The following is a 16,497-nucleotide window of genomic DNA, read 5'->3' as shown; positions in this document are numbered from 1 at the left end:
CTTTGTGTCTACTTTTATGCCAATACCATACTGTTTTGATTACTAGAGCTTTGTAGTTTATCTTGAAATCTGGGATTGTGATACTTGCAGTTTTGGTTTTCTCTTTCAAGATTGCTTTGGCTATTCAAAGTCTTTTGTGGTTTCTTACAAATTTTAGACTTGTTCTAATTCTGGAAAAATGCTGTTGGTATTTTGATAGAGATTGTATTAAATCTATAGATTGCTTTGGGTAGTATGGGCATTTTAACAATATTCTGTCAATCCATCAATGTTTCATAGTTTAAAAGTACAGGTCTTTCACCTCTTTGGTTAAGCTTATTCCTAGGCATTTTATTATTTTTGATGCAGTTGTAAATGGGATTTTTTTTTTCATTCTCTTTCTGCTGCTTCATTATTAGTGTATAGGAATGCAACTCATTTCTGTTACTGATTTTTGTATCCTGCAACTTTACTGAATTCATTTATCAGTTCTAGTAGTTTTTTGGTGGAGTCTTTTGTGTTTTCTCCATATAGTATTATGTCATCTGCAAAAAAGTGAGTTTTACTTCTTCCTTGCTAATTTGGATGCCTTTAATTTCTTTTTCTTGTCTGATTGTTGTGGTTAGGACTTACCAGTGTTGTGTTGAATAAAAGTGGTGAGAGTGGACATCCTTATCTCACTCCTGATCTTAGGGGAAAAGCTCTGAGTTTTTTACCATTGAGTATGATGTTCATTGTGGGCTTTTCATATATGGCCTTTATTATATTGAGAGCTTTAATCTGAATCAATCTTGTACTTTGTCAAATGCTTTTTCTGCATCTACTGAAATGATCATATTGTTTTTATCCTTTCTCTTGTTGACATGATGTGATCATATTGATTTAGCAAATATTGAACCATCCTTATATCCCAGAAATAAATTCCACTTGTTCATGGTGAATGATTTTTTTTTTTTAATGTATGTTGGATTTGGTTTGCTAGTATTTTGTTGAGGATATTTGCATTTATGTTCATCAGAGATAGTGGCCTATAGTTGTCCTTTTTTGTATTGTCCTTAACTAGTTTTGATATCAAGGAGAATGCTGGCCTCATAGAATGAATATGGAAGCTTTCCTTCCTCTTCTATTGTTTGGAATACTTTAAGAAGAATAGGTATTGATTCTTCTTTAAATGTTGCTAGAATACACTTGTGAAGCTGTCTGATTCTGGACTTTTGTTTCTTGGGAGTTTTTTTGATTACCGATTCAATTTCATTACTGGTTATCAGTCTATTCAAATTTTCTGTTTTTTCCTGCTTCAGTTTTTGGAGTTTATATGTTTCTAGGAATATACCCATTTCTTCTAGGTTGTCCAATTTGTTGGCATATAATTTTTCATAATATCTCTTACAATCCTCTGTATTTCTATGGTATAAATCATTATTTCTGCCCTTTCATTTGTAATTTTGTTTGAGTCCTTTCTGTTTTTTCTTTTAATGAGTCTGAGTGAAGCCTGTCAATTTTCCCGATCTTTTCAAAGAGCCAGCTCCTGGTTTTATATCTGTTTTAATCTTTAGTATTTCCTTACTTCTGCTGGTTTGGGATTTTGTTTATTCTTCTTTTTCTAGATCCTTTGTGTGTAAGGTTAGGTTGTTTGAGATTTTTCTTGCTTCATGAGGTAGGCAGACTTATGCTAGTAGAAACTTTCCTCTGAGAACAGCTTTTGCTGCAATCCAAAGACTTTGGTCTATTGTGTTTTCATTTTCACTTATCTCCATGTATTTTTTTAATTTCCTCTTTGATTTCTTGGTTGACCCCTTCACTGTTTAGTAGCATGTTATTTAACCTCCATGTATTTGTACTTTTTCCAGGTCTTTTCTTGTGGTTGATTTCTGGTTTCATAGCATTGTAGTCAGAAAAGATGTACTGGTATGACTTCAGTCTTTTTTAATTTGTTGAGACTTGTTTTGTGGCCTAATATGTGATCTATTAAGGTGCACAGGGAACATTTTCAAGAAAAGAATGTGTATTCTCTTTCAGGATGGAATGCTCTGAATATATCTGTTAGATCCATCTGGTATAGTGTATTATTCAAAGCCACTGTTTCCTTGTTGGTTTTCTGTTTGGATGATGTGTCTTTTGATGTCAGTGGGTGTTAAAGTCCCCTACTATTGTATTACTATTGATTAGGTCTTTATGTTTGTTACTAGTACTTTATGTATTTGGGTCCTATATTTACAATTGTTACAACTTCTTATTGGATTGCTCCCTTTATGACTACATAGTGTTCTTTGTCTCCTAGAGTCTTTTTTTTTTTAATTTTATTTCTTTATTTGACAGAGAGAGACACAGCGAGAGAGGGAACACAAGCAGGGGGAGGGGGAAAGGGAGAAGCAGGCTTCCCGCGGAGCAGGGAGCCCGATGCGGGGCTCAATCCCAGGACCCTGGGATCACGACCTGAGCTGAAGGCAGACACTTAAGGACTGAGCCACCCAGGCACCCTAGAGTCTTTGTTTTAAAGTCTATTTTGTCTAAGTATTGCTACTCCAGTTTTTTTTTTTTTTTAATTCCATTTGCATGATAAATGCTTTTCCATCCCTTCACTTTGCATTTCCATGTGTCTTTAGGTCTGAAATGAGTTTCCTGTAGGCAATGTATAGATGGATCTTACTTTTTAAAATCTATTCCATCATCCTCTTTTGATTTGAGTGTTTGATCCATTTACATTCAAAATAATTATTGATAGTTATGTACTTATGGCCATTTTGTTACTTGCTTTATTGTTGTTTCTGTTGTTCTGTTCCTTTCTTCTCTTGTTCTCTTCTCTCACAGTTTGCATTCTGCTAGAGGGGACCTACAGCTGCCCCAAACTGAGGCAGGCAGGATTGGAGGAGGTGGATTAACAGAAGCATGAGGATGGAGGTTTGTGAGCACACTGTTAGCAAGCTAGGTAGCAAGTGTTGGCACTGGTTCCTGCAGATCCCTGTGTGTCTAGGCTGGGGGATGGGGGAGGGAAATGGCTCCTGCCGGCACTTTTTTTTTTTTTGAGAAATCTCCCATCTCTCCCCATCCAGCACATGCTCTGAGATTAGTGAACTAATCTCTCTCTTTTTATACCCCAGCCATTTTTCAAACTGCTGCTCCTATGCTGTGTCTCTGCAGGCTCCTTGTTGTGCTATCTCTTGAAAGGCATGGACTCCATTTCCTCTAGCCTTCCCTACTCTCCCAGAGCAGAGCCTACTGATTTTGAAAGTTCCAGGTGTTAAGCCCCACTTACTGTAAGAACCCATGAAATTTGACCCTTCTTGTTTTGAAAGCTAAATGTTACAGGAATTTATCTTCCCCATGAGGGTTCCCATGCCTGGGGTGCCTGCTGCGAGGGTCTCTTTCTTCCCTTTCTCCAGGGGAGAATGCCTAAGGTGTCCCTCCCTCCTGTGGACAGTCCCTGCAAGTCCACTTAGCTCCCAGTCATGTCTCTGCTCTTCCTATCCTCTTAGATGTAGCCTCTTCTTTGCATTTAGCTGTGGAGTCTGTTCTGCCAGTTGCAGGTTGTTTACTAGGTAAGTTACACTGATATGGGTGTTACCTAGTTGCATCAATGGGAGGCAGTGAGCTTAGGGTCCTCCTATTCTGCCATATTCTCCAGAAGCCCTTGGTCCTTTTTTTTTTCATTTCTTTTTAAGAACCTGATGTTGGGTAGACCAAAGGAACAAATCGATGAGAATTGGGGTGGCTGAGAAAGACTCTATGGAAACCCACTAAAGTGGGTTTTACAGGAGGGTCCCAGTTGGAGAAGCCCTTAGAGTAGAACTTGTATACCGAGATATCATGCAGGTAAGTTTGGAAAGATGTGGGTAAAAAGGGCTTTGGATGGCAGAGTGGAAAGCTGAGTGACTTCTTTAAGCTCTGGCAAATCAGCCCTTCTTTTAAACAGTGTTCTTCCCAGTTCCAATATTGTTCAAGTTTGATTTGACTTTCAAAAGTAATTGTAGGTAATTTAATATTATAGAATAAATATCATCTGCTGCCTTGTTTATGTGGAAATTTTTCTCCTTACACTGCTCAGTAAATTCATTAAAGACAGATTTTATTTCCTAATAGTGCATTAAAAAAAGTGTATTTTCTTTTTGGAAAATATTTTAATCAAATGAACTTTTGTGCTTCTTCTCATTTCTAATCCTGATCCTCTTCTGACCCTGGCTCTAGTTCTGAATGTCTTTTTTAAAAAGTCTTTGCTCCCATTTACAATCATCTTCTTTCTTCTTTCCTGTGTTTTTCCCTCTATCCTACCTTTGGACTCTTGCACTTTGCTTGTCCTTACCTTTGCAAGCTCTTCCTTCAAGAGAAGGTGTCCTGAAGCCAAGAATTGGAAGGGTGTTCTGTAAACTATAGGCTATTGAATAGGGGGTGGAAGGAACCATAGTAACACACATCTGTGCCTCTGGCACCTGAAGAAAAGTCTGGGCTCATGAAGGCTGTGTCTACCACATGCCAACATAACTTCTCAGTGGAGCCAATTCAATCAGACAGGCAATTCACTGTAAATTTAGTCCATGTGCCTCCTTGGCATTGTGTGGATAAAACAAACTAGTTGACTAATAGCACTGATCAATTTTCAGCTAGTAATTTTGGTGTTTCCTAGAGCAGAGGGGAGCAGGAATAGGCAAAGGGTGTGTATAATAATCCCCTGGATGCAAAAAGAAAATTAGAACTCTTGAACTGAAGAAATAAGAGTTTGAGCTTTACTAATGTTTGGTTTTATGGAATGTTAATGCCACTATATATATATATAATTTTTAAATACATAAATATCGAGGTCAATTCACCAGTATTTTTGCTGTTAGGGTGCACAATCAAAATCAATTATTCTAGATCATTGATTCCCAATCTGCGGGCAACAGAGTTATTGTAAGAGGCCCATTAATATATGTGGAACTATTTTCTCATTCAGCAGACACTAAAAACACAATGATTTGCTAAGGGACTATAATGATTTAATATGATTCTGTTGTGTTCTAAAATTTACTGTAAAGGTGGATTCCTTATGCCTAAAAATGTTGCAAATGCATTGAAGAGGAGACACAGTTACAATGGGACACAAAAGAGCGTAGGGAAGAGTCAAGTCCCAGTAAAATACTAGGTCGGTTGGTCAAAGTAATCTAACCTATTAAAAAAATTTTAGTCATACCTTAGAGATATTATAGGTTCATTCTAGATCACTGCAATACAGTGAATACTTTTTAAATTTTATTTTATTGTTATGTTAATCACCATACATTACATCATTAGTTTTTGATGTAGTGTTCCATGATTCATTGTTTGCGTATAATACCCAGTGCTCCATTCATTACGTGCCCTCTTTAATACCCATCACCAGGCTAACCCATTCCCCCACCCCCTCCCCTCTAGAACCCTCAGTTTGTTTCTCAGAGTCCATAGTCTCTCATGGTTCGTCTCCCCCTCTGATTCCCCCCCCTTCATTTTCCCTTCCTTTTTTTTTTTTTTTTAAACATATAATGTATTATTTGTTTCAGAGGTACAGGTCTGTGATTCATCATTCTTACACAATTCACAGTGCTCACCATAGCACATACACTCCCCAATGTCTGTCACCCATCCCTCCCACCCCCACCACTCCAGCAACCCTCAGTTTGTTTCCTGAGATTAAGAATTCCTCATATCAGTGAGATCATATGATACATGTCTTTCTCTGACTGACTTACTTCGCTTAGCTTAATGCCCTCTAGTTCTATCCACGTCGTTGCAAATGGCAAGATTCTGGGTTTTTTCTGATGGCTGCATAATATTCCATGTATATGTATACCACATCTTCTTTATCCATTCATCTGTTGATGGATATCTTGGCTCTTTCCATAGTTTGGCTATTGTGGACATTGCTGCTATAAACATCGGGGTGCATGTACCCCTTTGGATCACTATATTTGTATCTTTGGGGTAAATACCCAGTAGTGCAATTGCTGGGTCATACGGTAGCTCTATTTTCAACTTTTTGAGGAACCTCCATACCGTTTTCCAGAGTGGCTATACCAGCTTGCATTCCCACCAACACAGTAGGAGGGTTCCCCTTTCTCTGCATCCCCGCCAACATCTGTCCTTTCCTGACTTGTTAATTTTAGCCGTTCTGACTGGTGTGAGGTGGTATCTCATTGAGGTTTTGATTTGGATTTCCCTGATGCTGAGCGATGTTGAGCACTTTTTCATGTGTCTGTTGGCCATTTGGATGTCTTCTTTGCAGAAATGTCTGTTCATGTCTTCTGCCCATTTCTGGATTGGATTATTCTTTGGGCATTGAGTTTGATAAGTTCTTTATAGATTTTGGACACTAGCCCTTTATCTGATATGTCATTTGCAAATATCTTCTCCCATGCTGTCAGTTATCTTCTGGTTTTGTGGACTGTTTCATTTGCTGTGCAAAAGCTTTTTATCTTGATGAAGTCCCAATAGTTCATTTTTGTCCTTGCTTCCCTTGCCTTTGGCGATGTTTCTAGGAAGAAGTTGCTGCGGCTGAGGTCGAAGAGGTTGCTGCCTGTGTTCTCCTTTGGGATGTTGATGGACTCCTGTCTCACATTGAGGTCTTTCAACCATTTTGAGTCTATTTTTGTGTGTGGTGTAAGGAAATGGTCCAGTTTCATTCTTCTGCATGTGGCTGTCCAATTTTCCCAAAACCATTTGTTGAAGAGATTGTCTTTTCCAGTGGACATTCTTTCCTGCTTTGTCGAAGATCAGTTGACCATAGAGTTGAGGGTCCATTTCTGGGCTCTCTATTCTGTTCCATTGATCTATGTATCTGTTTTTGTGCCAGTACCATACTGTCTTGATGATGACAGCTTTGTAATAGAGCTGGAAGTCTGGAATTGTGATGTCACCAGCTTTGCTTTGCTTTTTCAACATTCCTCTGGCTATTCGGGGTCTTTTGTGGTTCCATACAAATTTTAGGATTATTTGTTCCATTTCTTTGAAAAAAGTGGATGGTATTTTGATGGGGATTGCATTGAATGTGTAGATCGCTCTAGGTAGCATTGACATCTTCACAATATTTGTTCTTCCGATCCATGAGCATGGAACGTTTTTCCATTTCTTTGTGTCTTCCTCAATTTCTTTCATGAGTATTTTATAGTTTTCTGAGTACAGATCCTTTGCCTCTTTGGTTAGATTTATTCCTAGGTATCTTATGGTTTTGGGTGCAGTTGTAAATGGGATCAACTCCTTAATTTTTCTTTCATCTGTCTTGTTGGTGTATATAAATGCCACTGATTTCTGTGCATTGATTTTATATCCTGCCACTTTACTGAATTCCTGTATGAGTTCTAGCAGTTTTGGGGTGGAGTCTTTTGGGTTTTCCACAGAGAGTATCATATCATCTGCAAAGAGTGAGAGTTTGACTTCTTCTTTGGGGATTCAGATGCCTTTGATTTGTTTTTGGTGTCTGATTGCTGGGGCTAGGATTTCTAGTACTATGTTGAATAGCAGTGGTGATAGTGGACATCCCTGCCATGTTCCTGGCCTTAGGGGGAAAGCTCTCAATTTTTTTCCCATTGAGAATGATATTCGCTGTGGGTTTTTCATAGATGGCTTTATGATATTGAGGTATGTACCCTCTATCCCTACCCTCTGAAGAGTTTTGATCAAGAAAGGATGCTGTACTTTGTCAAATGCTTTTTCTGCATCTATTGAGAGGATCATATAACCACTTAGGAAATTGAAGCAGTAATCAAAAATCTCCCAACAAACAAGAGCCCAGGGCCAGATGGCTTCCCAGGGGAATTCTGTCAAACATTTAAAGAAGAATTAATGCCTATTCTTCTGAAACTGTTCCAAAAAATAGAAATGGAAGGATAACTTCCAATCTCATTTTATGAGGCCAGCATTACCTTGATCCCAAAATCAGACAAAGACCCAATCAAAAAGGAGAACTACAGACCAATATCCCTGATGAACATGGATGCAAAAATTCTCACCAAAATACTAGCCAGTGGGATCCAACAGTACATTAAAAGGATTATTCATCACAACCAAGTGTGATTTATTCCTGGGCTGCAAGGTTGGTTGAACATCCACAAATTAATCAGTGTGATACAATACATTAATAAAGGAAAGAACAAGAACCATATGATCCTCTCAATCCAGTGAATATTATAATAAAGCATGTTAATAGAATACATTATAATGTAAATATAACTTATATATGCACTGAAAAAACAAAATTCAAGTTTGTTTTTTTAGATATAACATTATTGCAGTGTATATACTTCAGCCTTTTTTAGAGGATATTTTTTATTGAATCCTCACCTGAGCTTTCAAAAAGTCATTTTTTGTGTGGGTACAGGGTCTTGCCTCAGTCTTGATGGCTGGGTGGTAGTTGTTGAAGGTTGGGATGGCTGTTGCAGTTACTTAAAATAAGACAACAGTGAAGGTTGTCACAACAATATACTCTTCCTTTCATGAACAATTTCTCTGTAGTATGTAATGGTATTTGATAGCATTTTCAAAGCTTGGAGTCAATCCTCTCCAACCCTGCTGCTGCTTTATGAACTAAGCTTATGTAATCTAAACCCGTTGTTGTCATTTTAACAATCTTCACAACATCTCCACCAGGAGCGGAGTCTATTTCAAGAAACTATGTTCTGTGCTCATTCATAAAATGACAAGCAACTCCTCATCCATTAAAGTTTTATCTTGAGATGGCAGCAATGCGGTCATTTGTACAGGCTCCATTTCTAATTCGTTTTCTTGCTGTTTGCACCACATCTTTAGCGACTTCCTCCATTGAAGTCTTGAACTGCTCAAAGTCATCCATGAGGGTTAGAATCAACCTTTTCCAAATTTCTGTGAATGTTAATATTTTGACCCCTTTTCCATGAATTGTAAGTGTATTTAATGGCATCTAGAATGTTGACTCCTTTCCGGGAGCTTTTCAATTGACTTTGCTCATATCCATCAGTAATATCACTATGTGTGGCAGCAATAGCCTTAAGAAATGTATTTATTAAAGAAGCCTTGAAAGTCAAAATGAGACCTTGATGCACAGGCTGCAGAATAGATGTGTTAGCATGCAGGAAAACATTAAACTCATTGTACATCTCCATCAGAGCTCTTGGATGACCAGGTGCATTGTCAATAAGCACTAATATTTTGAAAGGACTCTCTTTTTCTAATCAGTAGGTCTCAATAGAAGGCTGACAATATTCAGTAAACCACACTGTAAATAAATATGCTGTCATTCAGGATTTGTTGTTCCATTTACAGAACTCAGGCAGAATAAATTTAGCATAATCTTTAAGGTCCCTAGGATTTTTGAAATGGTAAATGAACATTGGCTTCCATTTAAAGTCATTAGCTGCATTATCCCCTAATAAGAGAGCCTTTTCTTTGAAGCCAGACACTGACTTCTCTCTAGCTATGAAAACCCTAGCTGGCATCATCTTCCAACAGAAGACTGTTTCATCTACATTAAAAATCTTTTCATTAGGGTAGCCACCCTCATTAGTGATCTCAGATAGATTTTCTGGATAACTTGCTGCTTTACCTTGTTCTTTTTCCTTAGGGAGATGGCTTCTTTCCTTAAACCTCATGAACCAACCTCTGCTAAATCATACTTTTCTTCTGCAGCTTCCTCGAGGAACCTTTCTGCCTTTATAGAACTGAGGGAAGTTAAGGCCTTGGTCTGGCTGTGGCTTAACGGAATGCTGTGGCTGGTTTGAGCTGCTATCCAGACCACTAGAACTTTCTCCACATCAGCAGTAAGGCTGTTTCACTTTCTTATCATTTGTGTGTTCATGGGAGTAGCTTTTTAAAATTTCTTTGGACTTTTCTTTTTCATTCACAACTTGGCTTTTTGGTGCAAGAGGCTTAGCTTTTGGCCTATCTTGGCTTTTGACATGCTTCCTCACTGAGTTTAAAGATTTATAGTTTGGATTCCCAGTGAGAGACCTGTGACTCTTAATTTTACCTGAACATTTAGAGGCCATTTTTGTGTTATTAATTGGCCTACTTTTGATATTGCTATGTTTCAGGGAATAGGGAGGTCTGCAGAGAGGGAAAGACATGGGAGAACAGCCAGCCCCTAGAGCAGTCACAACACACACAACGTTTATTTATTAAGTTTGCCATCTTCTACAGGCACAGTTTGTAGGGCCCCAAAGCAATTACAGTAGTAACATCAAAGATCACAGATCACCATAACAAATAGAATAAAGAAGTTTGTCACATTTTGATAATGCTTACATTATTTCATGGACACGTATGAGCAAATGCTGTTGGAAAGTGGCGCTGATTGACTTGCTCAGCAGTGTTGCTGCCAAGCTTAATAAAACTAGGTATGCCTATACATGCTTAAGCATCTCTCTTTTTAATAACAAATGGGTTTTTTTTCTTCAATGTGTTTCTCTGTTTCCCTATTTTGAATGAGTATTGGCACATCTTAGGGAACTAGCTTCCAGCACAGTATTCCTTTTTATTCATGTCTGTCTTAGTTTGCTGGGGCTGCCATAACCAAATATCATAGACTGCATAGCTTGAGCAACACAAAATTCCTCACCGTACCAAAGACTAGAAGTCCAAGGTCAAATGTCAGCAAGTTTTGTTTCTTCTGGGGCTTCGCTCATTGGCTTGCAAATGGCCAACTTTTTGCTGTGTCCCTGCATGCACCCCTCTTGTTTCTTTGTTTGTTAATGTCCTAACAAAATTCCAGCCTGAATGGATTAGGGCCACCTTAATGGCCTCATTTTAATTTAGAACATTTAAAGAGGTAACAATTTCCAAGTACAGTCCTATTCTGAGGTACTGGGGATTAGGGCTTCAATATATGAGTTTTGCAGAAACAATACAGCTCATAACAGTCATTTCCTTTTGATCAATCTAGGTGTTTCAGGAGGGTATGTGGGACAGCAATATGATTAAGTTGACCTGATATTGATTTGTCCAGGACAGCTCCATTTTACTATTATCCTGACTTAATTTAAAAAGTGCCCCCTTTCATGGTCAAAGTGTCTCATTTGGAAAATAAATAATAAGATGGATCCTGATAAAAGAGGCTCAAGAGCCAGAGGGCATACACTTCAGTCTTGGCTCAAAAAAATCTCGTGCTATGCCTAGGTTTCCTCCACCATGGATATCATAATAGACCCTGCATCACAGAGTTATTGTGAGGATTAAATGCATTAGGATGCCTAAGTCATTCAGAACACTGCCCTGGGTGTGCAGTAAGCATGGAATGTAACCCTGAGTAAGCAGAAGGAGGAGGATTATATTTGTCGGGTGTGGTGGTTAATTTTATGTGTCAGTTTAGATAGGCTCTGGTGCCCAGCCCTTTGAAGGTTTAAGAGTGTTTTGGGCCGAGATTTACATTTAGATTAGAGGACTCTGAGTAAAACATTTTGTTCTCCAATAGGTGGGTGGGCTTCATCCAATCAGTTGCAGGCCTGCATAGAACAAAAGGCTACCCTACCCCAAGCAATAAACGATTTGCCAGCAGACTGCCTTTGAAATTAAACTGAAACCGTTTCCTGAGTCTTCCGCCTTCTGGTCTTCCACATTAGATAGATTTTGAACTCACCAAGCCTCCATAACTGCATGACCTAAATCCTTTAAATACATTTATTTCTCTATATAAACACATATCCTACTGGTTCTGTTTCTCTGGAGGACCCTGCTTAATACAGTATGTGTGGAAACCAAAGCTATACCTGAGGTATAGCTTTTAATTTTTAAGTTCTTTTACTTCTGGATTATTTCTGGATTTTCTCTGTCCTGTATTCACTATGCTCTTAACATGTCTGAATACATACTAATAAAGATCTGTGACAAGACTGCTAGAATACATAGGCACTCTGTTTATTAGTCTCTTAAAGAAATGCTTAAATTTTGCATACAATACTAATACTCTACACCTATGAGATTTTTTGTCTTTTTCAGGAAGTGCATAGTGTACCTAATAAATGTTTGGAATGAAAGAATCCTAGGTTTTAGTAAAATGAAGGTTGATTAAACAAAATTGAATCACCAAGCAAACAAGCAAATATATTGGCAGGAGTCCTGGCAAATCAACCATATGAGAAAAGTTAAAGAACTTGGAACAGCAAATAAAGGCTTGAGGAACAACCAAGTAGCAGCTATCAAATCTAAAAAAGGGTGACTGAGAGGATGGAGACCACTGAGCCCAGATAAAAACTTCACTATGACAGACCATTAGACCTAGGCTCCTCGCAGTTAACATGGTTGGAATGGTTACTTAGCCTGTAGAATATATTTAAAGGATTCTTTAAAATTGGCTAAGTTTGCTTTTTCTGGGTGTGATGCTAAGTGGCAAATTCAGATCCTGGACTTCCAGTGAAGTTAATCAGAATCAGTAAAGGGAGGGGAGTTATAAAAACCATAGGCTCCCTTTCTATGAAGTGTTTGTTAGGAAATGGTTTCTAGGAGATCCTGGTGAGAATAAAAGCAAAGTGCAAAAGGGAATGTGTAATATTCTACCTTTGGTATGTGAGAAAAAAGGGAAATAAGAGTGTATATTTCGGTTTCTTTTTCCAAAAAAGAAAAATATTCTGATGAAAACAGTTAATCATTTAGAGGTGTGGTAGTGGATGGGAATGTAATTTGTGTATATTTTTTGTATTAGTTTCCCATTGCTAGTATAATAAATTGCCACAAATATAGTGGCTTTAAAACAACCTTTATTTTAGAGTAATGGAGGTCATGAGTCAAATATAGATCTCACTGGGCTAAAATCAAGGTATCAGCAAGGCTTCATTTATTCTTGAAAGCTCTAGGGGATAATCTGTGTCCTTGCTAGTTTCTAGAGGCCACCTGCATCCCTTGGCTGATGGCCCTTTTCTCATCTTCAAAATCCAGCAGTATAACATCTCTGTCTGAATCTAACCCTTCTGCCTAGCTCATCTGCATTTATGGGTTCTTAGGATTACATTTCAGTTCATGGAATGTTACAGGATAGTCTTGTTATCTTACTATCCACTGACTAATCAGCAACCTTAAGTCCATCTGTAACCTTAATCCTCTTTGCTCTGTAGCATTGTGTATTCATACCTTCTGGGGATTAGGATATGGACATGTTTGGAGTGTGTGTTAGAGGGGGCATTCTGCCTACCTTACGTTTTAAGAATAATTTTGACTTTTTAACCATGGAAATCTTTATAAATTCAAAAATAACAATCAAAAAGGATAACAAAAGCCCACTAAAACTGAATACAAATAGAAACAAACGTAACAGTACTTAATACAGCTACGCTGTGGAGGAGGAAAAGGACAAATTCCAATAAATATACCCTTAAGTGAGATGTATTTTAAGGATTAAAATAGTTGCAAAGAAACCTTGATGTTTACTCAGTAAATTTGTGGTTGGGAGCCAGAGTGCTAAGTCTAGAAGAAGAGAGAGAGAAATATGGAATGGGGGAAGGTGAGGGAAAACCCTCCTTAATGAGATGTCTGATTTCAGGCTGAACAGGTATAAAGTACAAGTAAGCCTGCAACATCGAGTTGGTACTAAAAAGTAAGGAAGTGCTCAGGGACTGATGGAGACCTGTCCAAGTTTAACCAAGAACTCATAAGAGATTGTGAAATAAAGAAGAAATATTTGATATTAAAAGAGGCATTTGGGGTTGGAAGGGGAATCACTTTAGAGAAGAATGACAGCTAGTAAATATAAAAGGAATAGTAAATTTGGAAACTCACTATTGTAATCATCAATGTAATAACTGATTCAGGGAGGATCATCAATGGATGTTAAAATCATTAGATGGTTTAGAAACCAGCTTCCTTGAGAGACCGTAAACTGATTAGATGAAATGTTGACATGGGATAGTTACATATTTCAAAATATCATCCCAGAGATTCCTTATTAATTATAAAAGGAAAATGATTTGTTTACAGAGGAGAAATTTGTTCAATATCACTTTAATCAAGTGATCAAACTTCACATCACAAGAATGGGACACACAGATATTTTGTGCCTTCTGATATGACAGAGTAGGAAGAATGCATTATCAAGTACATTGTGTTCTTGCCAAGAACATTTAACTTGAATCTTTTCAGGAGGGGAAAAATCAAGCAATTATAAATGCGGGCCATCTTACAAGGCAACAGGCCTAAACAAAAATAATGACAATTATGATGCAATTTTTGATCCTTGATTAAGAATTTAAAAAACAGCTATAAAAGACATTATTGGGACAATTGGAAAATTCTGAATATTGGCTATATATAACTTACAATGTATTTGTTTATGTAGGAAAGAGTCTTAGTTTTGAGGAGACACGTGGAAATATTAGGGGTAAATTCGGAATGTGAGCAAATTTCCAATGGTTCATTAGAAAAGTATATATATACAGAAAGGCATCCAAGGAGGAAGTAACAAAATAAAAATAACTAGTGAATTTGGATGAATAGAGCTTGCTCTTTTTTTTTCCCCACCACATTTTCAAATTTTCTGTAGGTTTGATTTTCAAAGTAATATTCTTTATTGGGCCCCTGGGCTTCTTGATAGCCTTTGGGCTTATTTTATTTGTATTCCAAGTTGTTGTGAAGTGTGTTTGTTTTTCAAAAAAAAAAAATGTGTTTCTAGTTATCTTTTTAGAGTCCCTCACTTGACATCCAATTCTTTAACTCTCTGTGCAATGTGATTTCTTGCATGCATATGCTAGTAAATAGAACTTCAATGAAAGCACTCATCTGTTAATTTCTATGGAGCTCCAATTTATAGGAAAAACATTTGAAAATAAAAAGTGGACCCATAGTATCTGGTTAAGTAACTGTACTTTGTAAGTTTTTAAATACTGTTAACATATTACCTAATAGTAACAACAATAGCATCAACCACAAAAGACACAGATTTCCAGATCCTGCCTCATTTGAAGGGTAATCTGAGAATAGGGCCTTCCTTGATCTGCATTTTAAACAGGTTTGCTGGCATTCTTCTGCTCACTGCAGCTGATGGCCCTAGGGAGCCCTAAAATGTCTTTAAGGGCTCCTTCCTTTTCAGGGCTCAGCCTTAGTGCTTCCCTCTAGTTTCCTTCTCCTAAATGGGCACATATCTGCTGAGGGGGTTCTTCGCCACCTGTCATCTTTACACTTGATTCTTTTTCATTGCTTCCTATCCCCCATTGCTGGCTTTCCCTTAGTTTTCCACCTCCCTCTGTGATCACCAGTTCCCTGTTGCTCCATGTAGTTTCCAAGGAAGGCCTTTAGTCTCACTCACATCGAACTCTTGCTGCTCATTCAGTAGGTGGGACAATACTTTCCTCATGTCTCTGACTTATCCACAAAGTAAAGTTTCTCTAAAATACTCGTAACTCCATAGGAAATTCCAAGAATGAAAACCAGACTTATGCTCCCTGGGTATTTACAAACTGAGGATGGGGGTTAAGGTTGCAGACTCTGGGGTTGGACAGCTCAGCCCTGAAGCCAGCCTCCACCAACTGGTTGCTGTAGAACTTTTGGCAAGTTCTTTAACCAACCCGACTTTAGTTTTCTCCTATGCAAATTGGGCGTAATACGTACCTCAAATGGTTGTGAGGATTTAAAGGCATTTAGGTATATAAAGCACCTAGAAATGTGCCATATAAATGTTTACTATTTTTAATCATCATCTTTCCAAGGAATTTCAGACCTGGATCAAATTCTGTCTTTAAGATATTAATGATAATACTGATAAAATAATTTCTTGCTTTCTGTGTGTCTCTCATGGGTTTAGGTTTCTCTAGGACTTCTACATGCCCATGCTACACACATCCTGTGGCCTCCAGAGCGCTGGCAGAAATTGGAATCTGTTCTTCCTCCAGAGCGCTTGCCTGTTCAGAGAGAAGAGGAATGATGGCATGGAGCTCCCTCAGCTGCTGGCATTGGGAGGCCCCCACCACCCATTGCAGAAGGGGTGGAGAGGAGGAGCCTTCAGAAGGGCAAAGCTTGTTTCAAATGAAATGATCTGCATTATTAAAGAGTTTTAAAGTATTACATAGTATTAAATAGCAACTGATTTTGTGTTTAATTGTAATACCCTATTGTTTAATGCCAAAAAATTGCAGACCTTTGGGAATATGAAAATTAATGTTTGATGAAAATAATTTAGTAATGTCATTTACTCTTAAGTGAGAACACGAAGAAACATAGTGATGGGAATTATATTGCAATTGACAGTATATACAATGCAGGGACTCCTGGTTAAGAAGAACAGTACACTGTGATGTAAAAATAAAACAGTGATTTCCTCAGGTACTGTTTTGGGTATTTATCCTTTAACCTGTACCTCCATTAATAAGGAATATTTTATCTTTTTTTTTTAAGCAAGGAATTAAAGGAGAACCAATTCCATTAATACTTCCATACAATTAAACCTTTCTTATTAGCCCTTTTAAATCAAAACTTCTGAGCTGTCTCTTGCCTGCCTGTTCACATTGATGAATAAAACTATCAGTATTCAGTCACTATTTGGTAAAATGTTCCGAGTGAAATGAAAAAAAAAGTCAGTCCTCGTTGACCAAGTTTGATTCCCCCCCCCCCAAGGATTTT

The 16,497-nt window shown here is 37.8% G+C and overlaps 1 protein-coding gene across 1 annotated transcript in view; it reads left to right on the top strand.

Annotated features, from left to right (window-relative positions):
- IMMP2L (inner mitochondrial membrane peptidase subunit 2) overlaps positions 1-16,201 on the top strand; it is an 867,877-nt gene extending 851,676 nt beyond the window's left edge. The window contains exon 7 of the mRNA XM_044919891.1: positions 15,683-16,201. Within this exon, the coding sequence (XP_044775826.1) occupies positions 15,683-15,802 (120 nt within the window). The 3' untranslated portion in view covers positions 15,803-16,201. The remainder of the gene's footprint in view (positions 1-15,682) is intronic.
- The last annotated feature ends 296 nt before the right edge of the window (positions 16,202-16,497 follow it).

This window comes from Neomonachus schauinslandi, chromosome 12, assembly GCF_002201575.2.
Source record: "Neomonachus schauinslandi chromosome 12, ASM220157v2, whole genome shotgun sequence".
Taxonomy (NCBI): domain Eukaryota; kingdom Metazoa; phylum Chordata; class Mammalia; order Carnivora; family Phocidae; genus Neomonachus; species Neomonachus schauinslandi.
Note: the sequence above shows the minus strand (reverse complement) of the source record. Positions and strands in the feature narration are given on the sequence as shown.